The sequence below is a fragment of the Rousettus aegyptiacus genome, unplaced genomic scaffold (genome assembly GCF_014176215.1).
Source record: "Rousettus aegyptiacus isolate mRouAeg1 unplaced genomic scaffold, mRouAeg1.p scaffold_m13_p_17, whole genome shotgun sequence".
In the NCBI taxonomy this organism is placed as follows: Eukaryota; Metazoa; Chordata; class Mammalia; order Chiroptera; family Pteropodidae; genus Rousettus; species Rousettus aegyptiacus.
The window spans coordinates 28,102,530-28,130,267 of record NW_023416292.1 but is presented as its reverse complement, the minus strand read 5'-3'; the positions used below and the strand labels follow the sequence as shown (position 1 = coordinate 28,130,267).

The 27,738-nt window shown below is 44.5% G+C and overlaps 3 protein-coding genes across 4 annotated transcripts in view; 2 read left to right on the top strand and 1 right to left on the bottom strand.

Annotated features, from left to right (window-relative positions):
- RNF115 (ring finger protein 115) overlaps window positions 1-10,540 on the bottom strand; it is a 37,011-nt gene extending 26,471 nt beyond the window's left edge. The window contains exon 1 of the mRNA XM_016143112.2: window positions 10,239-10,540. Within this exon, the coding sequence (XP_015998598.1) occupies window positions 10,239-10,340 (102 nt within the window). The 5' untranslated portion in view covers window positions 10,341-10,540. The remainder of the gene's footprint in view (window positions 1-10,238) is intronic.
- Window positions 10,541-10,647: 107 nt separating this feature from the next.
- Window positions 10,648-23,511, top strand: POLR3C (RNA polymerase III subunit C). The gene is made up of 15 exons (XM_016143081.2): window positions 10,648-10,813; window positions 11,722-11,888; window positions 12,406-12,661; window positions 12,767-12,952; window positions 13,988-14,076; window positions 17,045-17,149; window positions 17,280-17,372; window positions 18,773-18,853; window positions 19,093-19,144; window positions 19,478-19,538; window positions 19,988-20,138; window positions 20,861-20,962; window positions 21,098-21,147; window positions 21,577-21,726; window positions 23,166-23,511. Exons 2-15 carry the CDS (start codon window positions 11,742-11,744, stop codon window positions 23,242-23,244), a joined length of 1,602 nt encoding a protein of 533 aa, XP_015998567.1. The 5' UTR covers window positions 10,648-10,813; window positions 11,722-11,741; the 3' UTR covers window positions 23,245-23,511.
- A 1,762-nt stretch (window positions 23,512-25,273) lies between these two features.
- The window catches only part of NUDT17 (nudix hydrolase 17), a 3,008-nt gene continuing 543 nt past the window's right edge, over window positions 25,274-27,738 (top strand). Inside the window, exons 1-7 of one of the 2 annotated variants that reach the window (XM_036234971.1) lie at window positions 25,274-25,574; window positions 25,765-25,948; window positions 26,169-26,191; window positions 26,306-26,398; window positions 26,651-26,749; window positions 26,975-27,111; window positions 27,473-27,649. In XM_036234971.1, coding sequence (XP_036090864.1) covers window positions 25,383-25,574; window positions 25,765-25,948; window positions 26,169-26,191; window positions 26,306-26,398; window positions 26,651-26,749; window positions 26,975-27,111; window positions 27,473-27,649 — 905 coding nt within the window. In that variant the 5' untranslated portion in view covers window positions 25,274-25,382. The remainder of the gene's footprint in view (window positions 25,575-25,764; window positions 25,949-26,168; window positions 26,192-26,305; window positions 26,399-26,650; window positions 26,750-26,974; window positions 27,112-27,472; window positions 27,650-27,738) is intronic. The other variant, XM_016143103.2, reaches the window with a different exon arrangement.

Sequence of the window (27,738 nt, the reverse complement as noted above, 5' to 3'; positions counted from 1 at the left end):
CTTGATCAGATAGACAAGAAGCCAGATTTTCTAAGAAAAAAGCGGACTAAACTACAAGAATAGTCAAAGTTAACCTCACACGACACAATATAGCCAGAAAAGAGTCATAGTGTTCTTTGCTCACTCACACTAAAGGCAGCAAGAAGGGAAACAATCCAGTGGCATAGATATAAAACAGTAAATGATCCAAAACGTTTGTCTTTAGCTCTTGACAAAACAAAAATTCCGAGATGTTCTAAATTAAATTACAGAGACCGGAGAGTGAGACAAAGAGACAGAACAGTTACCCTGTTAACAGCTGTGGACCAGCCAACAAAAGACTGCTCCATCTCACGCCTGCTGGAGCGCCAGATGCACGGCCAGGTGGCTGTGTCCACGATTATCCCAAAGAGGCAGAACAGCCCGGCGCCACAGAACCCCAGGAGCCTCAGCCTCCCGTGTGTGTGGAGGGTGAGCTTGTGCTCCCCACCGAGCCACGCTGCCACCAGTGGCTTGGACCTCGCGTCCCAGGACCTGCCTTCTTTCTTGGCTAGCATTTTGGCTCAAAAAACCCTGTACAAAAAATTTTCAGCCATGAAAGTTCTTTGTTTAACACACTGATGTAGACCACCAAAGCTTGGCGGAAACATCACCTTCTTACATTCAGCTTAGGCTGACAGAATCTTCTCACCTAAACTGACAACACTCAACACTCAGCGAATATACTCGAAGTTCTACGTTCCAAGTACTATGTTGCTGAAAAAAAAGCATTCTTGGTGGGGAAAGAGAAATTTGTTTAAAAGGTAAAATAAAACATTTTTCTGCACAACGCTGTAAATCCATTTATATATAAAATTAATAAAATCAATAAAACCACCTATAGAAAGGGCTGGTGACACCTGAAAAATGAGAGCTAATGACCAGTTCTACAGCTCACGGCCAGTCTGCTTATTCTGAAAGCCCTTTCCTACCACTTTTAACATAGCTCAGATCTAAAATGAGCAAAAAGGCACTCGCTCTGATCTTGATAGCTACATCAATTTTAATGTTTAAACACAAAGTCAAAAGAAGAAAATATTTAAATCCTCATTCCACGATATTTTTCCTAACATTTTATGAATCTCTTTATATCTTCCTATACATAGCCCAAGTACTAGATAGAACAGCTCCTGGAATATAGTAGACACCAATAAATAGTTATTGAGTGAATGAGAACTGACTATTGATATTACTGTATGATCTAGTGCCTATTACGTTATTATTATAAAACACAGATTTCACAGCTCTATACTTCACAAATACAGAGTGTGTGTTTGTGTTCCCAAAGAAAATATCCAGACTCAATGACACTCAGGAAAAGAACCCTTTTCTAGCACTAGTGCTGTAGGATGGGACAGACCTGTCACCTGTTAACCCGATTAAAAACCTTGGGAACTCTGAATCTGCTCATCTAATACTGATTGCATGTTACAACAGAATGCTAACGTAATATTAAAACAGGTCTCAGACCTTCATTGAATCAGCACCTACACTTGGCACAGAATAATAAACCAATAATTTTGGGGATGAGTAAAATTAAGATTGAAAAATTTAAGGAATTAAATACTTTTATGAGTCTCACTTATTAATATTACTTTCAACCACTTTTTAATCTAAAACATGCAAAGTTAAATTTTCTTTTTACATGTTATTAAACAAAAAGTAAATGTACCATTAGCGTTTTCACACTATACCAGCAGTCGAAAGTTTTTTTCAAACCAACAAGTTCAAGGTTCAAAATTTCCATTCCTCAATCTAACTTGTCAACTAGGTACATTAATGCCTGTAAACATTCAGCAGTGACCACATTACAAGCTCAGAACCTAATAACTGACACTCTAAATCACAATTAGGGAACCAATGGTTTACTAATCTGTCTGAGAATAAAATACCCCAAACTACCACTGACATTACAGAAGATTCACTGGAGGCAATTAAATTCCATTCGACAACTTCGGTTACAAATGATTACTGAAATAACTTTGCTTACAAGGCCAATGAGCTATTCATCTGGAGGGCAGGTAACACTAGGGGAAGCTTCTCTACTCTTAAACTGTCGGATAGAGAAATGAAGCCATATTCAAACACAAGAAGCTCCAACTCTGCCCACAACTAATGCTAGTGCCCCATTAGACCATACCTGGGAGCCAGCCTTTGATTCATTAGCCTACAGGTTTGTGCTTGATTTTCTGAACACTAGCACTCCCATGATTTTCAACATGTTCAAAGGCAAAAAGTGGCAAGAAGAAAAAGCCTACAATTACAATTCTTTTATTCAACAAATACTGAACGAATACTATGTATCAGGCTCTGTTCTAAACACTGATGGGAAAGGAAGCAGCAATGATAAGAGGAAATGAGAAATTTAAGGCATAGATGAAGATCTGTCTAAAGGAAAAGAAAGCCAGATCTAAAGGACAAAGAGTGAATCGCTCAACATGTGAAAAGTACTGCACTAAAGTAGTAAAAAAACAGCAAAAGAAAAGAAGAGTGAATAATAAAAGGGAAAATGTTTTCCTATATGACTGACTAGAAGGCATTCTCAGTGCGGACAATATAAATCATAGGAAACACCAGCACAAAGAAATGTCTCTATTCTCAAACTTAATAGAGACAAGCACTGAAAAAGCATCTTTATAATTATCAAAGCCTAGGACCTCGCTCCATTCTATATATAAATACCAAGTCTTTCTGCATAATTTTAATAGGCACTAAATGCCCCCCAAAACAACTACCGAATAAAGTGAGAGAAATTGTGTGTTATTTGTACTTTTACCAAGAACTGTTCACCATTCTGGTGGTCTGCTTCTTATGGTATATAAGTTGCAAATAACCCTTATGACACTACTCGGGTAGCTGTTAGGTCTACACTTGGGGCCAATGTCTCCTACAATGCAAATCTCTTCCTGTTATGGACAACTGAGTATTACAGATTGAAATGTATATTATTTTGTCATGAATTATTTTCCTTTTATCTTACAGGTAAAAACAAAATTTTTTAACTGTATGTATAGGGGAAAAAATGATGTGTAGAAAGTTTTTTTACCTATGAATTCCATTTCACTAAAGGGACTATTTCAAAATACTTAGTATAAAAAAAATGGGTTTGAGAACCACCAGGCTCTAGATCGGCATCACTGTAGTACACCTGCGGGTCTGTTAATCCAGGAAAAGGCAGAAAAGGGCATGTAACTTCTAAGCATGGTGAAAGTAAACGTAATGAAATCTTAACTGGAAGTTGGTTCTCTGGGTTTAAAGTCTATTCAAATCTGCACAGAAATCTGCACATCAAAGCAAGCGCGAGGGGGTGAAGATATCTTGTCTAAGAAGAACTTCCAGGTGACACACAGTGACACCTGAAATCATCTGGAGAAAGATTACCTATCTTAAAAGATTTTCAAGGAAACGAAAACTGCCCATCTTGGGAAAAGGGGCTGGACAATCTAACATTCTAGAAAAGTGTGCCTAGTTTAAAATCATCAGAGCCAACTAACTTCTATTTGATAACATCTGGACACTTCTAAGGGACTGTGAACTGCTAACAATTGAACTTAAAAAGATTTTGTTAATCTTTCAGAATCTAACCTAAACTTCTGTATTTGAAACTCTAAGAACTACCTAAAATGTTTCTAATGTGGCAAAGGCCCTACTTCTCTATAAATAAGGACTTCTCATTCCTACACTACCTTTCGAAGATGATCAGCTCCATTTCTCAATGCTCATTCAAGCTTCCAGTAAGGGCTCCTCATTATCAGTTTACAGTGGGATATACACTAACGGAAACTTGACAGAGTCAGATGACTTGTCGCCATTCACACGAAGAACTGGTATTAGAACAAGGATTGATAACTTCAGTTTACCCTCTCACCAACAGTGTGAAGAAACTAAAAGTTTAAGCACAAAATGTCCCGAGCTCATGAAACTTCAAAGAGCTACAAGAGAAACAGAAAGAAAAACCTGATTAATGCTAAGACGATCTATATAGAAAAAGTAAAAGTTTGTGTTGTTTGCTTTTTGCTTTATTTTCAAACTACAATTTCCAGCTGCCTTAGTAACTTACACACAGTGTTACCACCTAAATTAATTCCCAATTGACAATAAATTTGGATACTTTTCTTTCAGAAGCTGCCCTACAGTGTGAAACTTGAGAGGAGTGATCCAGTTCCTCTGGTCTCAGTGACCACAAAGAAAGTGACCCTAACAGTTACTGCTATAATGAATAGCAGTCACTAACCACCATTCTAAACACTCCCTCCCCCATCAGGGCTTTGGCTAAAATTATATGGTCTCCATTATTTTACTAAAATTTCTGATCAGGATCCCAAAATTAGAAATCAAAGCAATCAATATCAGAACAACATCTTAAGCACCACTGACTTAAGAAGGAAATGACTGACTATTCCTTTATCCTTCTCCAGGGCTCCTCAACCTCAGCAAGCTAGATATTTGGGGCCCAATAATTCTCTGTTGTGGGGGCTGTCCTGTGCATTGTGGCATGTTCAGCAGCATCCCTGGCCTTCACCCGCTGGATTCCTGGATCAATCCTCCACTGAGGACAGACATGCCAAATACCTCCTGCGGAACAAGACTACCCCTGGCTGAGAACCACTGCTCTGTGCTATGTCCTCTACTGCTCATAACTAAGCGGTGAAGTGATGGACAAACAGCACCCACAGGCTTTTCTTATTCTTAGACCCCCTTCTAATTTGACTAGAGAATAAGAAGCGATGCACACCTTCTTTCCTCTTCTAAAACAACAGCTGTGGAAAAGACCTTAGCATCCTCTCCCTGAAAGTAAAGGTCATAAAAAGCCAACTAAACATAAAGAAACACAAAGTGTTGGCATCCAATCACCACTTCCCCCCAAAAAACAACAGGAATGTCATCTGTAGTGAGTTTGAAATTTTATTCTTCCCCATACTGAAAAGTCCCAGATTTTCCCAGCATATACATGTCTATTTATCAGTAGAATTTCAAGACTAGAACTAGCCTTCTACCTATAAGAATACATATGTCTTACTTCTAGATTCTTGCGGGGAACACTTTACTTACACTGTATATCCAAAGGTCATGTGGTAGCATCTGCATTTCGTATCACTGAAGCCTTTTAAACATCTCACAACACTAAAGCCATCACTTTTTAAATAGAATTATTGAATAGTCAACTCATATCACTTATTCATTCAAGAAATATTTAATAAACAACTGCTATATAGAACTAGTAAGGCACTAGATAATCAAGTAGACTTTTTAGCTGATAAGTCACCAGTAGCGGAATTTAAGATAATCTAAAGATAATTCCTCTACGGCCATGCCACACTCAACAAGCCCAAACCCGTCTGATCTCGGAAGCTAGGCAGCGTCAGGCCTGGTCAGTACTTGGATGGGAGACTACCTAGGAAGGGATTATAAGCTGATATGGTCCTTGAAATCTGTGATGTCAAGCAAGGGTTGCTTTGTCTAAAAATAAATAAATAAATAGATAGATAGATAGATAGATAAATAAATAAATAAATCGACAGATGGATGGATGGATGGATGGGGGGAGAGAGAGAGAGAGAGAGAGAGAGAGAGAGAGAGAGAGAGAGAGAAAAAATGATTCCTTCCCCCAGTTTGACGACACTACCAATTCACCCAGAAGCAGCTCTGGGATCTTTTCTAAGAATCATGCTACTTAAAAAGCACAGTCAGTGAGCTTAGAGGTTTAAGAGTCACCAAGGCCTTAAGACACCTATTTTTTAGCTACTCTTATAGAGAGGTTAGTAAGTTTTCCAGTATTGGAGCCATTACAAGTACAGCACAATGATGATGACTTATGCAGCACTTGGTAAAAAGCCAAACTTGACAACATTACTTACTGATAAAGATGACATTTTATTAGATCAAAGGTGATACATAAGGCGGTGGGAGAGGGAGCAAGCCTGCTAGTTCCTTTGGGCAGGGCCGCAGAGGCGAGCATACCCTGGTGGTCCTTAATTAAACTAGTCTGCTGGGTCTAGGTACTCTGATTTCCATAAAACACTTAAGAACAACCTAGTCCCATGAATGCCAAAAGCAGCTTACTCTACGTATGATTTATCTCACCTGTTTAATGATGATATCTGATCTCATAAGAATATTCCCTGGCCTTGATTTTACAGTGGGGGCGGGGGGAGTACAGGGATAGAAGGAGATCTTCACATTCCGGGACACACCCACTGTGGTACCGCCCAGACATCCCTCAGTGTAGCACAGGAACTCCATCTGCTCTGACTTTGTATTCTCTCAACAGGATAAGCCCGTGAGGTGGAAGCTTCTGCTTTTTGAAAATAATTTTAAGTTACTTAAATATTTCTCCTATCATCTGATGATCAAAAAATATACAATACCATTTTACTCAATCATATATGATGTTGAAACCCTGGTGTTTCAGGCCATATAATTAAAATCCCTTATTTTAAAATCTAAGTTTAGTACTCACTAAATTTTGTTGAAATTATTTTTACTGTAAGTAGGAAAACACTCTTCGAGAAAGAAACTTCTAAATCAGTATTTACTTCTAGAATGGAGATGCTTTTTGGAAGCCTAACAGATAATGGTACCACTGAATATTATTTTCATTGTAAAACTCCCTTCACAGTTTCCCCACATTTCATAGTATCTTCTTTCTCAATGAAATTTTTGTTCTCTTATCTGGGAGGACCCAAACCAAAGCAATATAAAGCTAAGGTGGATACATAGATCAGGATTAGCTGGAGCATGTTAGTTCACCAAATTAATTCAACTGAATGTGGCTTAGCCTATGGAGCTTTAGACATATTCCAATTTTTCTCAGAAGTTACAGTCAAAACTATTTCTTCTAAAACAGACATTAAAGTTAGCTGGGCCCGTGAATCTTTCAGAGTAGCAGGACTGATGAGAAAAATGATTAAAACCTAAGGGTAGTTTCAGGGCAAACAGAGAAGCTATTGCTATTTGCCTAGACACACTTTCAGATGCATCAAGTACTATGTCCTAGCGAGACTGGAGAAGTGAGAAGTGAGAGTTGTAAAAACCTTGCAACCCAGTCCTACTGAACACAACTGTGACTCTGCGATGTGGTGAATAAACTGGCGAGAGATGAGATGGCTGTGAGGCAGGCCTTCCCAGACCTTGCGAAGAAACCTACCTAGCAATAGCTCATTAAAAGCCCATGGAAAACTCACTACTCAGGCTCAGATGTTCAAAGAACAGCACTCGGGGGTGATGGGTCCCATGATCCAACGTGCACAAAGTACTCTCTTAAAAAACAAAGACAAAGAAAAACTTTATTCATGATAAGCTGGGCCTAGCTATCCTCAGAAAGACATCCAGGTTTCCCACGACACTTGTCCAACTGAAGAAACAATGTGTGCCTAATGTATGCAGAGCACTTACTGTGAGGGAACGTCAAGTTTATATAAAAAATTATTTTAAAAAACTTTTCAATGTTTGTCCTATACATCTGAAAATCGTATTACTGACTTACCAGTGTGTGAGCTGGTTTTTCAGTAGCAGAAACAGATTCGCAGTAAACCAGCCACTTACTGACCTGGTCATTCTCACAACCAGCATTTTCAAGATGGGCCACTGCAGCTTACGGTGGGATAAGGATACAAAAAATGGCCACGGAACAAGATGACACTCACTGGCTAATCCATGAATCAAAACTTTACTTCTGACATAGCGCGCCTTTTCCTAAAAATGCATGACAATGATTTACTAAATGTTTCTCCCTTCTTCCTCAACTCACTCTTCTTTTCCTGAGTCTGTGCTACTGTTGATCTAAATTCTACCTAGCCTGCAGAACTCAATGTTAAACCCATCTCTCACTCCTTCCTTGACCTCACCAATGCTACCATATCATCCTCGCTCTAAATACTAAAGCACGTATTATCCATCCTCATTCACCTTACGTTGTTAACTTTTCCATGTTTGTCTTGTATTTCCAACAAGATTGTGAGGTCCTTAAGGGAAGAAACCACATATTCCTGGGCGTGCCTTTATCCAGCAAAGAACCTTGTACCTATGTATTCCGTTATATATGTGTTAGGCCTCAATTTACAAATCTGGCATCACAGAAAACAAATCGGACTAAAAAATAATTTCACCTCTGGGCCTCAAACTAAGGTTTACAAAAATACCCAAAAAGTCTTTCAAATTATCCTTTTCAAGAGCATTCTGTAGCAAGGACTTCAAGTAGTCAAAAAAACAAAAAAGATGTAAGTTGTGGAAAGTTAGAATGTTTTCTCACCCTTACCGACAAATACGTGAATGACTTAAAAAAGACCAGAAGAACTAAAGGTACAACGTTCAACAAGGCATCGCATTTAACAACGTGTCACCGGTCACACACACACTGGACAAATTCCACACTCCATCTCAGCGGTGAGGGACTTCTGAAGGGTCTGATGTCCCCCAGCCCTGAAATATGGCAAAAAGTAGAGTCGAAACTAACTTTACATGTACACTGACAAGAAAATTCTGAGATGTTCTCAGTTAAAATTACAGAGGGGAGAGAGGGAAAGAAACAGAACAGTCAGCCTGTTAACAGCCATGGACCAGCTCTGACAAGAAACTGCCCACATTCCTTCCACTGATGGAATTTCAGATTAATTTCCAGATGGCTATTTCCGCAGATTATCCCAGCCAGGCACCGGGCGAACTCTGATCCCTGCTTCTTGTTTACACGTGGGCTTTCCGAACTGCTGACAACAGCCAACCCACAGGAGGGGACCTTTCTATCTGTGGACTCTGCGCCTATTGAAGAGCTGGCCCTTTCTAACAGCTCACACTTTTCTAACCCCTTCCCACTACCTGACGTGTAAAAGATACTTGCAAACTCTGGAGACCAGGGACCCGTTGTCCTTCCTCGCCTGCTGGTGGTTTAGACTCCGTGCCCCTAGACCCATCTTCTTCTTTGGCTAGCAATGGCCTAAGAAACCCTTTCATTTAAAAACAACAACAACAAAAAATTTAAGCCTAGGCCACAGAAGCTAAAATTTTTAACAAGATGAAACTGGCTATGAAGTTGGGGCTAATAAAAGGGAAAGAAAATGCCATAAAAACCTAAATAGCACAACTTTTAGGTGAAAAGGTTAAAATGCTTAGGCACTTACAGACGAGACGCCATTTGTGTTTCTAAGACATACGACATTCAGACACACTTTGGTAGGCTCTCTCAGATTTTATATGAGGCATTATAAAGCTAAGTCGTTAGGCAGCCACCCTGTCTTAACACTGAACCTGGATACCTCTAAGGAAAAAATCCATAACTAATTCTAAAGAGAGTTGACCAAAAGATTAACATTCACCAGGGTGGCTCTCCATGCAGTAGCTCTGACACGACCCACTTCTGGATTTAGCTAGCACGATGTAAAAGCGCTTTCTTTGCGACCACAAGCACTACCTCCCTAGGGACTAACAGTCTGGCACAAACTGGTGAAAACCAATTTATGTCAGAGGATGCAGTCCCCAGCATTCTGTCCTGGATCGTTTCATTAAGTGAAGAGACAGAATGCGGGTGGGGCGAGGGGCGGCTAAGGGAGACGGTGCTAAAAACACCCTGGCAGCATGACAACCAAAATAACCAAGTTGAAACACATCCTGCCTTCTTTCTAAAGTCATTTCCTTCGATAGTGACAGGGAGCGCAGTCAGTCTGCCAGTCATTAGGACACCGCTGTTTTCACTTTCACAAGACGCCTGGAAACCACGGAATAGAAAAATCCCCCTCCGCCCCGATTACCTTCCAACCCTCTTCTTCCCGTGCATCCTTCCCTCCAGACAACTGAACAGGGGTCATCCTCACCCATCCGCGATTTTGCTTCACTAAGGATGGGGGGGTGGGGGGGTGGGGATCTGGTGAAAAGTGGAAAAGGAAACGCAAGGTGCGGGAGAACAGAGGTCATCGTGGGAAGGAGACAAGGTGAAGCGTGCAAGAAATTGAGGAGAGAGTTGTCAGGGGAGAACTCGCTAAGGAAAAACAAACAAAAAAAAAAAGGTGGAGGGGGCCAGGTAAAAAAGGAGGGGGAGCGAGGGGCGCGCCGGAGCACCCGAGGGGGAGGGGAAAGGCTGGGCGGGAGCGACGGGGGCAGGGCCGGGACGCCAGGCAGCGGGCAGCAGGGTTTGGGAGGCCGATTTCAGGGGTGTGCGGGAAGCCTAAGACCCATTCGGGGCGAGGAATCCACGCCGACGCCGGGCGCAGGGGCCAAGGGGCTCTTACCGGTAATTTGGGGCTGACCTCGCCCTTGCAAAAGTGGCAGAAAAACCGGTGCGCGGCGACAGCGGCGCCTGAGCCCGCCCCGGCCGCCGAGGCCTCCGCCATTTTTCTCTTCCGCCGCGGCGGTCCGAGAGGGCAGCCGGCCTGTCCTTCGCCGGGCCGCTACCTCCCGGCCGCGGTCGCCGCCTCTGCTGCCGCTTCCTCAGCGCGGCCGGCCGTGCCGGAGCCCGCGTCAGTCACGTGAGTCGGCCCGGCCCAGGGAGGCGGCGGAGCGGACGGCGACCCCAAGGCCCGCCTCCAGCACCAAAGAGGCACAGGAAGGAGAGTCCGCCCGCTGGCTCCTCCAACAGCCCCTCGCCGGTCCTCCAACCTACCAGCGAGAAGGAAGAGAGAGCGCCCCCGGAAACCACTGAAACTCGCGGCTAGAGCGGCTCACGTGTTCCCCGTTTCCGGATCCGCCTCGGTGTCCGTCCTCCTGCGGCAAAGGGCCGAGGGCTCCCCCTCTGCCCCGGCGGTAGCGGGAGCCGCGCGAAGCCGCTGTGGGGACTTCGGTGGCGTTAGGTTGCATTGACCCAGAGGTTAGTGGAAAATGCTGTCTGAACGAGGCGGCCCTGTCCCTCTGGACCAAGGCACCAAGTCCCGAATGGGAACCTACGTGAAGAGAGCAAAGAGCCAGGAGCCAAGTTCCTTGCACATCCTTTCGAGGATGGCAAAGGGTCTGGGGATGCTTCCCCAAAAACATGTGGCTTGGGATACTGAGGCTGAGAGGCCAAGACTTGCTTCTGAGGAATTAGGGGAAATAAATGAACAAACAAACGTTTGGTAACACTTATGATACGTCTGTTTCTGTTTGTATCTACTTTGTTAATAAGTAGAGATTTCGGAATTAAATACTGCTCTGCAGACAACATGCTGCATTTCCTGTTGGTAACATCCTACTGTGAAGCTCTCCTTGATCTCTCAGTTTCTTTTTCTAAGTTGTCATTTTTTTTATGGACTGGGAATGACTGCCTGTTTACTCCCAGTGGGCTGTGATTTGGCCTTATTCTTCCAAACGATAAAGTATAGACTTCAAGGTCTGTGACATTGCAAAACCATCTACACCCAATCTTTAAAGGAAATTAGAATCATACACAGACCCATAAAGATAAAGTGACGTATGGTCAGTCTTCCAGTCTTTTTTTCAATGCATACATTTTTTTTTTCTACTTATTGCTTTGTAGCCTGCTTCTTTCATCTAATGAACAGTTTTCAATACTAGTGCATATTATAATGTGTGAGTATACCATAGTTATTAGTTACTTGTTGTTAAACATTAGGTTGTTTCTAATATACCAGTATTCTAAAGAGAACTACAGTGATGTCTTTTTATTATTTCCTTAGAGCATAGTATCCACAATGAGAATACATGAATTTGTACTCAGCAGCTCTACTCCCAACAGAAAAAAAAAAACTTTCTTTCATACAGTCTTTTTTTTTTTCTTAGCTCCAAGACTCCTCAATACCATGACTCAAGCAGAAATTAAACTGTGCTCTTTGTTGCTGCAAGAGCATTTTGGAGAGATCGTGGAGAAAATTGGAGTCCACCTAATCAGAACTGGCAGCCAGTCACTAAGAGTAATTGCCCATGACACAGGGACATCACTGGATCAGGTATATTTGCATGATATTAATTCGCTTTCATTTTATTAATTTCTATTACCTATCTTTGAATATTGTTACTCCTCACCTCACGAAGTGGAAAGGGAGGAAGCCTGGTCTAGGATCAGAACAGCGTTATTTGGGGAAAAGAGGATGAGACATCGGCCCCAAGGTTCTGCTTCTCAAAGTGTTCCTGGCCCATCATGGCTCTTTGGCAAATCTTTGCTCTTTCTTTGCCATACCTCATTCATTCGTATAGAGCCTATTAATCTCAGTACTACCTTGAAGGAATGAGAATAGAGGGAAAATTAATTATACTTTGAAAAATACAGATCAGATGAAATATGAACATCATAACAAAGAATCATCCTGATTTCTTCCATTGACCTGTGATTCTTACTAGGTAGTCCAATGGAGGAGGAAAGCAGCACAGAAATTATCTGGCTACCTCCCAATGCTTAGTAAACTGTTGGACAAAACTTGCTCGCAATAATGAGCTGTCTTTGGACATTTCCACTTCTTTATCTAGGTAAAGAAAGCCCTGTGTGTTCTCATCCAACATAACCTGGTGATATATCAAGTGCACAAACGTGGCGTAGTGGAGTATGAAGCCCAGTGCAGCCGGGTATTGCGAATGCTCAGGTACCCCCGGTATATCTACACTGCCAAAACACTGTACAGCGACACCGGAGAGCTGATTGTGGAGGAGCTGCTGTTGAATGGCAAAATGACAATGTCAGCTATCGTAAAGAAAGTGGCAGACCGGCTCACAGAGACTATGGAGGGTTAGTACCGCATCCACAGCTGTTAGCGAAAGAGACCGGCTGGCTGCAGGAGCGGACCCTCAGCTATCAGGCCATCTCACCTAACGCTTTACTCCTGTTGTACAGATGGCAAGACCATGGACTATGCTGAGGTGTCAAACACATTCGTGCGACTAGCAGACACACACTTTGTGCAGCGCTGCCCGTTGGTGCCTGCCACTGAGAATTCAGACCCTGGGCCACCGCCACCTGCCCCTACTCTTGTCGTCAATGAAAAGGACATGTACCTGGTTCCTAAACTGAGCTTGATAGGTAAGGAATTTTGACCCCTGGAATTGTGACTTGCTCTCATTATAGATTCTTCCTCGATTATTGAATGAATCAATCAAGCAAGCAGCTACCATGTATTTACTCTGTGCCAGATACTTTAGTATAAAATAATGAAAAACCAACATAATTCCTACCTTTATGAGGCTTAAGTCTAGTATAGGAAACTTAACATTATTCAACCATGTAGATGTATAACAAACTATGATAAGTACTATGAAGGAAAAGTGTGAAGTATTCTGCAGATGTATTACATGGGTCCAGACTTATCTGAGGACTTGGGGCACGTGCTTCTTCGAGAAAGTGACATGTGAGCTAAGATTTAAAGCAAAACTAGGATCCAACCAGTTAGGTAAGGTATGAAGGGATACCGAGAATAATCATTTTTAGCAAAAGGAATAGTATGTAGTGAGAAAAAAAATAGAGTATTGGAGGAAGTAAAAGCAGGTCAGTTAGTTAAAGCGTAGTGAGCAAAGGAGAGAGCGCCATGAGATAAGGTTGGGGAGACAGGCAGGGGTCACATCCTGTGAGACCTCACAGAACATCTGGTTTTTATCCTAAGAGCAAAGGAAAACCACGCAAGGAATTTTAAGCAGGGAAATGACATGTGATCAGTTTGCATTTTTAAAAGATTTTTCTGTGTGCAGAAAGGATAGGGCAAAGGTAACTGTAGACAAACCAGCAAAAGATGTACAAGGGGTGAGGGAAGCAGAGGTATCAGGAATGACATCTATGTTTCTGACTTGCCCGTGTGGGAGGATGATGGCACTGTGCATTCACTGTGAAAGGAGACACTGGAGCAGGGGCAGTTGGAGGGCAAAAGATCATGAATTTCTTTTCGAACATGTTGACTTTCAGATGACTTCATCGTTTACTTGAATTTCTTGTAGCTACTTCGTCTCCTCAGCAGCTCCAACCTAGAGACAGCTACAGACATTCTTGGAATGGGGAGAGCGTGTATGATCATGTCTTGTGATCATATGAGTTGGAGCCTAACTGTACAATTGTTTTATTTGGCAGGAAAAGGTAAAAGGAGGAGATCGTCTGAGGATGATGCTACTGGGGAGCCCAAGGCCAAGAGACCAAAACATACCACGGACAACAAAGAGGTAATGGGGCTTCTTGGTTAGGAGTCCTCACCCTGAAGCAAGCCAGAAAGAGCAGTGAGATGTGCCCCAAGGGACCGAGGGACCGTAAAGGCTCCAGGTTGGGAAGTAGAACTGTGAACTCCATTAAATACTGGCCAGGAATAGACTAACGAGGCGTGAACTCCATTGCTGTCTCCCTTCTGAGGCTTAACTTCCATCCATCATTAGACAGAGGTAGCAGCTTATGCAAAAACAGGGGGCGGGAGCTGAAAAAGTTTGTGTTTTTCAGTATGGCTAGAACGTCGAACCTCATGGGAGCCAGTGGTGAGAAATGAATCTAGCAAGAGATAAATATAGGCTAGAGCTCTTATAGTCAAGTGCCTTCTCAGCATCCCTACAAAGATGGATAGGGATGGTCCATCTTTGGTCAGTATGGCCAAAACAGAAGAATTGTTTTCTCCCACCCAAATACCTGCTCCCTCCTCACCTTTCCTCATTTTACTGGAGGACACCACCGAAGCCACCCACCTAGGACACCACCATTTGCTTGGGCCAAAATCCTAGGAACCGTCCAATCTCACAGTAAAACTTGTTTCCACAATTAGCTCAACTCCAGCTATTCCTCACCACCTCCACTGCTGTCACCCTGGCCTAAACCACTGTCGTCTCCAGTCAGCACCTCGCCAGCACTCTCCCAAATGGTCTCTCTACCTGCCTTCTGATCTACTTAGAGCCGAAATGACTTTCTAAGTTTTTTTTTTCCCCTATCCCAACACATCGCTCGTTTACACTCCTTTAATAGCATCCCATTTCTCTTAGAAGAAACGCAAGTCTTGCCTGCCAGTTATTAAGCCTTACGTGAGCCGGGTCTTTACGGGACGTGCTGGGGATGGGGCTCTCCAGCGCCAGCCCCTTCTGCTCTCCCTCTCGTTCACTGTGTCCCGCTCTCCCTCTCGTTCACTGTGTCCCAGCTTCTTTCTTTCCATTCCTCAAACATCGAACTCTTCCCAGCCGTCAGACCCGTGCCCTTGGTCATCCTTCTGCTTTAAGGCTTGTCCCACAGACCTTCATGTAGTCGCCTCTTTTTCATCATTCAGCTCTCAGCTCAAATGCCATTTTCTTTTTTAATTTTAAAAAAATGTTTTTCCAAATGCTATTTTCTAACAGTTTGAGCACCATTTCTCACCCTCTATTCCAGTCACTACCACATTTTTCCATTTCATCTTCACAGCATTTATAAGTAGGGGAAATTATTATTTGTGTACATGTTTGTCATTCTATTCCCAACAGACCGTACACTGCTCAAGGGTAATATCTTGACCCTCGCATCTGAAATACTACTAGCAAGATACCAAAAAAATATTTTTTGACTGACTAAGTGGTTTGGACTTTATCCTGAAGGCCTTGATGGATTTTAAGCAGGCAAATGAAATGGCTAGATTTGTATTTTAGAAAGGTTACTGGAGTACAGTGGTTCACAGCTTGTACAACTCCATGGAGGCATTTTAGAGAATCTACCTGTATTTGTGCATGTGCATTTTTCTGTAGAGCACTCCATAGCCTTCTTCAGAGTCAAGGGAATTGTGACCCCAAAAAGAACTTTTTTAAAAAGTACTGCTCTATGGGGGAATGATGCAAAAGGAACAAAGTTAAAAGCAGAAAACCCATTACCCTTTTTATAGCATCCACTATATTAAAAAGAAAAATGAAAAATAGGAAGCTGGTGTAGTAATCCAGGTGAGCCACGATTAGAGCTTGCAGTAAGGTGATGATATCAGTCCAAATAAAGAAGAGGAGACATCCGATAATATGAAGAATAAATAGAACTTGGCAATTGGATGGTCAGTGAGGGAGAGCAAGGCGTTAGGGATGGTACTCAACTACTCTAGCTTAAGAAATTGGATTAGCTGAAATTTTGAAAAAGAACAGTTTTGGGGAACAGGTGCAAATGGCAGTTGTGTCTATGCATCAGTAATTAAAGCCTTGAGAGCAGATAAAATCACCTAAGCAGGATATGTAGAACATAAAGAATCCCAAGGACACCAGCATTTACAGATGGTTCTGGAAAGGAATCTGTAGAGACTGAGGAAGAGTAGCCAGAATGATTAGAGGAGCACCAAGAAAGAATAGTGTCACAAAATCCAACGGGCCACATAGAGTTAGGAAGCAAAAAATGTCCTACCACGTCCTTATGCTTCACAAGATCAAATAAGGTCGGAACTGGACAGCATTCTCTCAACTTAGCAACAAGCAGGTCCTCGGGGCCTTGGCGTCTCTCGGTTTAATGGTGGTGATGGGTTAAACACATTGTGGATGGGGATACAGCTGGGATGGCCATCTCTTTGAGAAGCTTGACTTAGAAATGAAAAGGGAGGAAAGCATAATGTTGGAGAAGAATTCTTTAAGAGTAAAAAAGATCTGGACAATGTAAAGGCTGATGGGAAGAAGACAGCAAAGAGTCTGAAGATTTGGAGCAGAGGAGGGAAGGCTGCTTGAGTCGGGACCCTGAGAATGCAGGACGGGGCGAGATCTAGTGTGCCGGTGTGGGCACTAACCCTAGGTGAAAGGAGGAACGTTCCCGCACTGTGATAAAGTTGGTAAAAATACATTTCTTTTTTTTAGAAAAAGGAAAACGTGGTAGGGGTATGTACACAAATTTGAATGAGTTCTGGCCTCCTGGCTTCTGTTTTTTTCTCTGAAATAAGAGACAAGGTCATTTGCTAAGACTGAGAAAGGCGAGGTAAACGAGAGATTTGGGGATACTGGAGTAGGGTCAAAATATAAAATAAAGGAAGACTGGAGTGGGCTTAGAGTATCTGACATTGGAGAGTGCGGGTTTGTCGAAGCACCGATCCACATGACTGGGTGATTTTTCTGCAACCGATTGGTTGCTACCCTGTCAGAAAAGAAATGGTGACCAGTTCAATCCCGGCTCCTCACCAGAAAACTCACTGCATCTAGACGTTCTCTATTCTGTTCTCCTCCCCAGCCCATTCCAGACGATGGGATTTATTGGCAGGCCAACCTCGACAGATTCCATCAGCACTTCCGAGACCAAGCCATTGTGAGCGCAGTCGCCAACAGGATGGACCAGGTGATATCTAAGTGGGTGAGACAGTAGCCATCAGGGACATTCACTTATTTGCCAGATGTGGCCATTGGCATTTAGCCAGAGCCAGCGCAGCAGAGCAAATTCTGAAAGCCAGTCCACTTTTCAAACCTAGACCAGCAGCGAGATTGTGAGGACGATGCTCCGGGTGAGCGAGGTCACCACCCCGTCTGGCGCCCCCTTCACGCAGCCGCTGTCTTCCCATGAGGTGAGTGTCGTGTTCCCTCACCACTTTTGTAGTCGTTATCATCCGTGCAGCCTGGGTTTAGGTCAAGGTCTGAGCCTTGAAAGAGTCTCTGTCGTTTGAGATGGGACAGGGGTTCTCTTCCGGGGATAGGTACTGAAACATTTGGTCTCTTGGGATCCAGCTTTTAAAAATCTAGACTGTTCCCTTAGTCAGAAGACAAGCTGTTCCTGTTCTGAGAATGCACCATTTGGAACCTGAGAGCCTTGGTGCTCAGGATATTATTTGGCTTCTTATGTTTGTTTGGGTTGGGTTTTTTTGGGGGGTTTTTTTTGGGTTTTTTTTTTTTGGTTTTTTTTCTTTCGGTATATTTTGTGTATTTTCTTTTCTTTTTATTTTTTTAGGCAAGGCAACCATTGGTTGACCTAACAGATTACAAGGACCTTGTCATCTTACAATCCCTTATTTTTTTTATTGTTTATGCCTACAGTACCTGGTCTCCTATGTGGGTCTCCTATCCAAGTACTAACCAGGCTTAGCTACTGAGATCAGACGGATCAGGCTTGTTAAGGATAGCATGGCTGTAAACTATTTTGTGTATTTTAAATTTGTTTTTAATATAGCTGTTTCTTAAAATATTAATATTTACTATTTCAAGAATGTTTATATTCTATTACTTTGATAATTATATTCATATAAAATATACTTATTTCTTTATATCATTTTTAAAAATTAAACTTATTACAAAAATTTCAGTTTTTTTCTGATAACGAAAGTAATTGCATGACTATATTCAAAGAGCATAGAAATGTATAGTTTTTTAAAAGTTGTAGTTACTCAAACTTTCAGGAATGTTGGATGTATTCTAAATCTTGTTGTGAGTGGCAGTTACATGCATATATACAATCATCAGCACTCAGCTTGAGCCCTTAACCTGTGCTTCTTATCATATATAATGTACCTTAGTTGAGATATATATATATAGTTTCACATAATCCCAACCCCAGAGATCCCTGTTAATAGTTTAATACTTATCTTTATTAAGATCTCTTTTTAATGAATCATTTCACACTTATATAGGTATATGTATAATTTTTTAACCAAAAAAATGGATTATACTCTCTATACTGTTCTCAACTTACATTTTTCATATGACAGTATAATGTAAACCTTTTCATGTCAGTATTTATAAATCCGTCTTATTCTTTATAATGTCCATGTCAAATTCCACCTAATGGCTATGTTGTACTTTATTTTCTTATTATTAGACATTTGGATGATTCCTAGATTTTTACTTTTACAAACAATGCTACTCTATTTTTGGACATTTTTGTACGTATAATATCTAAAGTTAAAACATCTTTATTTCAGTAACATCAGCAATTTGAAGTTCCCAAACCCATTTGCACTTTTCTTCTCCGTAGATCTTCAGATCCCTGCCTGCTGGTTATAACATCGCTAAGCAGGTTCTTGATCAGTATCTCACTCTCTTGGCAGATGATCCAGTAAGTCTGTTTCGGCTTTTTTGTCCATTTATTTCTCTTTTCTGCTGTATTTAAGATTCATTTCTGCCACTGATAACTGGCATCGTTCTCCCGGACTCTCATTCCCTACCGAGCCAACTCAGATGGTTTCTCCACCATCGTCCAATAGGGGGGTCGCCTGCTGCAGACTCTTGGCCAGATTTGCTCCTTCGGAAACAGAACCACGTTCTATTCAGCGAACTCTCTCTCTTTTTTAACAGCTAGAGTTTGTTGGAAAGTCTGGCGACAGTGGCGGCGGAACGTATGTCATCAGTATCCTTGCCAGCTGTTTCCTCACAGTCAGGCAGCCAGACTATGGAACAGATTTGATAATATTTAGGATATTAAATATGTTAGAAAACAAAATTAATACATTGATGACAAAGCTGTAAAAAAGGACTTTTAATTAACCAAATTTTAGTTAAGCAAAATCCTGACATAAACACGTTAGTTAATTAAGGTTTTGAAATGTTTCTATAACATAAATGAGACCAATGCGAAAAACAAAATAACATATAAATTTTAAATTAGAGACTTGGGAACAAAACTAAGATCACATTCCCCAGGCCAGAACGTTACTGAGTGACCTTAATTCTCTACATAAAGACCTGCATAAGGCTCTAGGATCCCTAGCCACAGCCACACTGGAGTCAGTTGTCCAGGAGAGGTAAGGGGGTCCCCCCGACTGGGGTGGGGGTCAGACATGTCCTCGAATGAGTAATTTGGTCATTATGTAAGCAACCAACATAGGTGCACCTTGGCACAGCTCCCCCTGTTTTCCCCCAGACTGCTGTGGATCCCATCTGCTGCTACTCTCCACCCTAAATATCCTGCTTAATTCCCAGTGATGCCAGTTAACAGCCTTCCTAAAGCCTGTACTTCCCAGCACAGGAACTGAGGCACTCAAGTGCCTCGGCAGTCGGTGACGACCTTAGATCAGCAGAACCGTCACCGGTCACCGGCCCTTGGAGCTGTGAAAGATGCTCCGATCGCCCTTGCTCTCTGCTCCTGGCTCTGCTGCTGGCTCCACGCATGGAAACAGCAACTGCCGCCCGAGCCTCGGAGCTAAAGCTAATGCACATTGGTATGCCATTTGCTTTCTTCGTTCCTTTCCAGATTTGGGTCTCGCTGTGCCAGAATATTCCGTCTAGTTTTGCAAAAGAAACACCTGGAGCAGAAGCAGGTAGAAGACTTTGCAATGATTCCAGCAAAGGAGGCAAAGGATATGCTTTATAAGATGCTCTCAGAAAATTTCATATCACTCCAGGTAACCAGTGGCGTAAAGATCGCCAACCAGCAAAGCTGGCGTAGAGTGAGAGAAACTCCTGAGGCTAACACCCTGATCCCCAAGCCAACTCTTCGCCCAGCTCTGAGACAGAAGAAAAGACTAACAAAGACATAGCAAGCACTTAAAAGATAATTGTGGTGCTTTAATTGGCCTAGTAAGGAAAGAGGACAGCCAAGATGTCACCCCAGAATCACCCTACCCTTTTTCTTTAGCTTTCAGTCCCTGTGATTTGTCCTTTCCTTAAACCTTAAGTTTATTACAGGTTAAATCTATCAACAGCATCTATGAGGAAATGGATAGACTGGATTTTAGAGTCAGAATCACAGCTCTCCCTCTTATCCAGTTACACTGAGCAAATTACTCACCGTCATTTTTCCTGTCTATAAAATGGTAATAGATGGTGGTAATAGAAATGACGTGGTTTGTCGTAAAGATTCAATACAAGCTACCTGGCACAGAATTGTCACTCAGTAAATGCGAGTTGCCTTCTCTTTCTTCCCCACTCAGGATGGAAAATAAAAAAGGGCAGCCCAGCTCTCCACCTGGCTGATTATGTCATAAACACAGATGCCGGATGACTGGGGGAGAAGAAATTATACGTGAACGAGGGGGCTAAGTAACTCCATACGGGACAAGTGTCTACTTTGCCAGTTGTGAAGAACAGTATAATTTTTCTTTTTTTTCTTTCTATGGACAAATAGGAAATTCCCAAAACACCAGACCATGCGCCATCCAGGACCTTCTATTTATATACTGTGAACATCCTCTCAGCTGCCCGAATGTTGCTGCACAGGTGTTACAAGGTAACTCCTGACCCTCCTCCCACCCCCTCCGCACAGACAAGTCACACCCTTATGACCCCCTTTCGCCATTTTACCTGTGGTACTTAAACAGATATAGAACTGTATGCATTTTTTATCTTTCTTCTTTGTCCTCAGAGCATAGCCAACTTGATAGAAAGGAGGCAATTCGAAACCAAAGAGAACAAGTGAGTAGCATTTTTAGTTGAGTAATTAAGTACATTTTTCAAAGTCAAAGGCTTGGGGGGGAAGCTTCCTCTAGAAATAGAAACCGAGAAACAATCAGGGTAGTTGCCTTGAATTGTTTGTTGGCTTAAGTTGGCATAAATCATGCATTAGTCTACACTTTTCTAACATACTGCCAATAAAATAACTTTGTAGATTAAATTCATGAGAAATGTACAAACTGGCACCAAACTTAAAGTGCAAATGAGAGGCAGTAAGAGTTTCAGGAGTGAAGTCACATTTCTAATTAAGTTTGCAGAAAACTTCCTTGGAGAAGGGCATTATCCACTTTGACCAAGAACATGGTAAAAGGAGGCTTATGTCCCAGGACTCAAGAGTAAAAGAATCTCTGAGGCTAGGGGACAAGCCTTAGAGCTGTGTTTGTCTGACAGGCGTCTGCTAGAAAAGTCTCAGCGGGTAGAAGCCATCATCGCGTCTATGCAGGCTACGGGCGCAGAGGAGGCACAGCTACAAGAAATAGAGGAGATGATCACAGCCCCTGAACGCCAGCAGCTAGAGACCCTGAAACGTAATGTCAACAAGTAAGCATCATGCGCTTCAAACCTATGTTTCAAATTACATTCTAGACAAATCCACCTCAATATCCTGCAATATCCCTCCAACTTAACACAAGCAAACCTAAACTCACTGTCTTCTTTTCCAGCTCAATTGACAGAATTTAATCCACCTATTTTCCAAAGCTAAAAACTCTGATGACATCCTCAGCTCCTCCTCCCCCACTACACACACACTCCTGTTCACCGAGGTGGTTGAATTTACTTCAGGAATGTGTCTCTAATCCGGCCTTGCACCCTGGTCCCCATGCGGGCCTTAATCACCTCTTTCCTAGATCTTCACAATCACCTCCCCTTTCACACCATCTCTTATATGTTCTCAAAGTTATTAATTCTAAAATGGTTGATAATATCACTCTCCCACTTTCATTGCTTTATTAACTCCTGTATTTGCAGTACAAAGACCAGACTCCTTGGCGTGACACATAGAGCCTTTTACAGTTTCATAGTTGCCTGTCTCCATCTTTTTTTCTTTTTACTCCTTACCAAGTCACCTCAATAGGAATTGCTTTCGGTTCACAGATCACTTTGGGGAGTATTGCCATCTAAATGGTATTAAATCTTCCAACCCATGAACAGGGGAGGCCCGTCCATTTATTTAGGTCTTTAACTTCTTTCAACGATGTTTTGTCATTTTTGGTATTCAAGTCTTGTAGTTCTTATGTTAAATTTATTCTTTTTTGATGTTGTTTTAGCGTTTTCTTAAGTTCATTTTGAATCATTCACTGCTAATGTATAGAAATAGAACTAATCTCTGTTTTGATTTTATATCCCACAACTTTTAAATTTGTTTATTGACTCTAATCCTTTTATTGCAGATCCTTTGAGATTTTTCTGTATATAGGATCATGTCGTCTATGACTAGAAATAGCTCTATTTCTTCCTTTTCAACCTGAATGCCTTTTATTTCTTTTTCTTACCTAATTGTCCTGGCTACGAAATGGTCGAATGGAAGTGAAAAGCAGACATCCTTGTCTCATTCCTGATCTTAGGGAGAAAGCTTTTGGTCTTTCACCATCAGTATGACGTTGGCTGTGGGGTTTTCACAGAAAGCTGAAGTGTTGAGGAAGTTCCCTTCTATTCCTGTTCCTAATCAGCCTCAGCCACTCTCAGCTTCTAAAACATACTTGGTCCTTTTACACCTGTGCCTTTAAACGTGCTAGTCTTTCTCCTGGTTGCACGTTGGACTGTGACTTCTCTCAGGACAAAGGCTATATCTTTTGAGTCCTTAGCAGTTTCCACAGTCTCTGGCATAAAGAGATGCTCAGTAAATGGGAGAACGATCTCTTGGTTCTCCCGCTTTCTAGCCATTACTCTCAAGGATAAACAAGCAATTCTCCATGGCCACACCCAGGATGTGCTAGTGAAGGTTCAGTCTGGGCAAATGCTTTCACTTTTTCACCCAGGTTGGATGCCAGTGAGATCCAGGTGGATGAAACTATCTTCCTGCTGGAGTCATACATCGAGAGTACCATGAAGAGATAATGACCCAGAAGAAGCATGTTCCTTAAAAGATCTGGGGGATTGAAAGAAAAAATAAAGGAGGTGCCTGGGTGCAGTGGGATAAGTTACAGAATCTTGTACGGAAGCTCTATCCGTACCACCTAGAATACACCAGAAAGAGTTTGGCATATTTTTTTAAATTTGCTGAACCTGTCTTCAACCCAGCACTATATTCTTCCCTCCTCAAATCTTGGCAGGATAAAGAACCTTAAAATCAACTAGATTAATCATCTATCAGATGCATCGGTTCCTACCGTGAAGTCAGCCCAGCCCGTGTGTGAACATCCTTGGCAGTGGAAGAAACTTCTTAAGCAGGTCATTCCATTTCCAAAAGACAGCTGTTCTTTGTTACCCTGTAATCTGAAACACACACACTATTGTAGGGCAGTGGTCCCAACCTTTTTAGCACCAGGGACCAGTGCTCCTATGAGAAGCTAATGCCCGATGACCTGAGGCGGAGCTGAGGCAGTGGTGCTGGCGCTGGGGAGCGGCTGCTGACACAGATGAAGCTTTACTCACTAGCCCGCCACCCACCTCCTGCTGTGCAGCCCGGTTCCGAGGTTTGGGGACCCCTGGCACAGGGAATGTGAACGACTACCACCAAGGGGGACTGAAAAGCCATTTTTAGGGCTTTCAGATGGATTGGCTCAATCACACTAGAATTTATGACTAGAAGCCACATTAGCTAGCTCTAGGCTTCTAGCACATCTGAAATTATGTATGTCGAACACTTAGCGCAATGCCCCGCATATGGTAAGTAATAAATCATTGCCCTGCTCTTAATGGTTCCTTAAAACGACCTCTTAAGCTTTCTCTCGGGACCATGGTTAATGTCGTTGATGTGATTTGTCACAGCAGCGTCAGTTCATTTAAAGCAGTTTTATCATCTCTGCAGTTTCCTTCTACTAATGTTCTCTCTAGTTCATTTAACATTTGAGCGCCAATTAATTGCTAGCCACTATATTAAGTATATAGTGCTACCAGTATATACTATATACTTAATATAGTGCTAGCCACTATATTAAGCATAATATAAAAAGATAAATAAGATAGCATCTCTGCCGCCAAGCCATTCACCATCATTTACTGAGCACCTATTATGTGCCCAGTACTGGGCCAGGCCCTAATGACACAAAGGTGACTAAACCTTGAGCATACAGCCTAGTGGGATGAGTCAACTAAGTACAAAGAAGTATTGGAGGCCCATGGTGGCCAGTAGTATATATCGAGAGCCACAGGGGAAAAGGTCGGGCAGTAAGGGAGCACGGAGAAAAGTGACGATCTGTAGTTTGAGAAACGTGGGTTTGCCAGGGGGAGGGGAGAAAGGGTCCCAGGGGAAAGGAGAGCCTGGTTCTCGAGGGAACTGCAGACAGGACAGGGTGTGACTAGGAAGCGGGGCATGAACCCTGCCAGAACGGAGGCGGGGAGACAGGCAGGGACAGGGGCCGCTGGGCCCTTCCCGCACCGTGTCAAGGGGCTCATATCCTGAGAGCGTTGAGAAGCAAAATGATCAGATTTGTGTTTTAGGAAGATGGCTAACAGCACTGTAGAGACCAAATTGGTGGCTATTTGGGGACTTGCAATATCTCGGGCAGAATATGAGGAAGGCTCGAATCAGGCTAGTGGAGGCTGGAGAGTAAGACACGGATCTGAAAAAGTTTAAGGAGGTAGAATGTGCTGCACTTGGTTCCCGTTGGCATGAGATGGGATGGGGCGGGGGGCGGCGGTGGGTTCAGAACCTCTCCTGAGTGTCTGTCTGGTTAGGAGACAGATCTAATTAATTCCAGGCCATACCTGCTGTAACAGGTGGGCGGAGTGCTGTGGAGGTGTGCTTAGTCCATGGCTGGTGGGAGGTGACAAGTGAGTCCAGAAGTCATTAGGTCTGGGGATCATTGCCCTAAACACAGAAATGAGAAGAGGAGCTGAGAATTTAGAGGGGGTCCCCCGGGGGTCTCCTTTGTCATTTGTTAACATTACACCTATGGCTCATCCCCACGCGTCAGGCCTGGGCTTCCCGGGACGCTGGGGAAGCCTGGCTTCCCTCCCACCGCGCAGACCGAGGGGCGGCGCCGCTGGGCCGCCAGAGGGCGCCGAGCGGGCCGCAGCGACAGAGCCACGTTATGGCCGCGGCGCGCGTGCTGCTGCTCCTGTCCGGGCGCCCGGAGTCGGTGGGCTTCGCGCAGAGTGTGTGTGGCCTCCTGGGCGCGGGGCCCGGGCCCGGGCCGTGGCCCACGCACTGCGGCTGGAAGCCGGGACAGCTCCTCCTGTCGGACCGGCCGTTCCCGGGCGCCTCGGCCAGGCTTCCGCTCCAGGTCGGGAGCAGGGCCCCGGCGGGCGGGGCGGGCGGGGCGGGCGGCCGCCGGTGCCGCCTGGGGCCGGGACGAGAAACCCGGGGCCGGGCCAGCCGCCCCGACGCGGCCTCTTCCCCGTCGCGCGGCGTCCCCGTTTTTGAAAGCCCGTCCCGCCTCGGAAGCCCTAACCCTAGCGGCTCCCTCCCACCAGCGGCCGCCTTTCTGCCCTTTCGCGGCCCTGGACCAGCAGCCCAGGCCTCCGGGAACCGAGCTGCCCACCAGTCGGGGTGTGGACCTGGGTGTGGCCATCATTCTGCAGTCCAGCGACCAGACCGTCTTGTTGACTCGAAGGACACGCACCCTGCGCGTCTCCCCTAACCTCTGGGTGCCTCCAGGTGAGCTCCCTGAAGACTTGGCCCCAAGTCCTGGGGTAAACGTGCCCTTCACGGAACGCTATTCCCAGTCTCAGGACAGAAAAATAGGCCCAGAAATGTGGCCTGTGGCATAATCACAGGCTGCAACTGCATCTGCAACCCCCAGAGGGGTGCAGTGTAAACAGCGAGAGGGACCTCTCAGGACCGCCACCATCCCCTACTGGGCCCACTCTTGTTGCAGGTGGGCACGTGGAACTTGAAGAGGTAACCAGTCAGCTGACCCGACCTGCACCCCACCCTAAACCCAGAGGCCCGCTGGACCACCTTGGGCGTGGGCGGGACAGTCTGGGCCTCTGACCTGCCCTCCCTCACTGCCAGCTGTTGGACGGAGGGCTTCGAGAGCTGCGGGAGGAGAGCGGACTGCAGCTGCCCGCTGGCCAGTTCTCTTGGGTCCCTCTGGGGTTATGGGAGGTGAGACCTGGCCCTGGGAGAGGACCCTCCCTATCTAACCAAGAACAGATTCTAACCCGCTGAAGCCCAGAGAACAGCCATACCTGCCCTGCCTGCAGGGAAAACAATGGCGGGCGGGGTGGGTGGTCTGGAGTCCAGGGTCCCCATCGGTCCTCACCTGTGTCCCTCCTGCACCTTCTCCACCCTCTTCTTCGTCAGTCGTATTTAGTCTCAAAAAAAAGGAAGTTCTCACTTTTGCTGTTTTCTTCTCAGTCTGCCTACCCTCCTAGGCTGAGCTGGGGTCTCCCCAAATACCATCACATCATTCTCTACCTACTTGTGATCTCTCAGGAGTCAGAGCAGCAGCTGCAGGTGAGGCTGGCAGTGGAGGAAGGAAACCAGGGCTCAGGAGGCCCAAGCAGAACGGGGGTTCTGACTGTGACTAAGGTGGGGGAGGGGGCAAGTCAGAGATAACCAAGAAATCCAGTAGCCTCTCCCCGTGCCCCAAGTTCCTCTCCATGCCACCTGTGGGTAAGGCTGTGATCAGGCCCCCCAAGAGAGGCTTGATAAGGGGATCATCAACGTATCTGGCCCCAGGCCCGGATCCAACCAAACCCAAGTGAGGTGAGCGCCTTTACGTGGCTGGGAGCAGATGTAGCAGCTGCAGTGGCTGCCACCGAGGATGGGACAGAGACACCAGGACTTCCCTCCCAGGAACTACCACCCTCTGTCCCGTAAGTAAGAGCTTCTCCCTGACCCCCCCCCCCACCCACACACACACACACACACCACACACCACACTGAGAAGTTCAGTTTCTGTCTCCTCCGGGGGGAATTCTGGGTGGTGGGAGAGATTTAGGGGGCGAGTTGCTCAACTGAAAATGAACAGAGAAAAATGAGATCAGCGACACCGCCCATCAAACTCCCGCCCTGACTGGCTGGCGCTGAAGACCTAGGTTTGTGTCTCCTCTCCCACTGGGACAAGTCATTTAACCCTCTCTGAACTGTTTGTTTCTGTTACGTAAAGTTAACACGCACCCCACCCCACCCCACCCGTGATGCCCGGGTGGGTGACAGGCCGCTGGCACGGCCCAGACAGCTGTCATTATGCAGTGCGGTGGAAATAGAGAAGAACGGAGGAGCTCGACCTCTGGCCTTGCCCGTGTCCACGCTGCTGCGGACGACCCCAGCCACCACGGAGGACACAGAGAGGGTCAGCACGGGGACCAAGTTCGCCCTCGGGCTCTGGCTGCAGCATCTGGCCAGGCAAAGGTGAGGGCTGGGGGATGCTTTTGTGGGCGTGCGGGAGAGGGAAGGAGGAAATCCCCAGTGTGACCTCCCCCCCCCCCGCCCATGTAAAA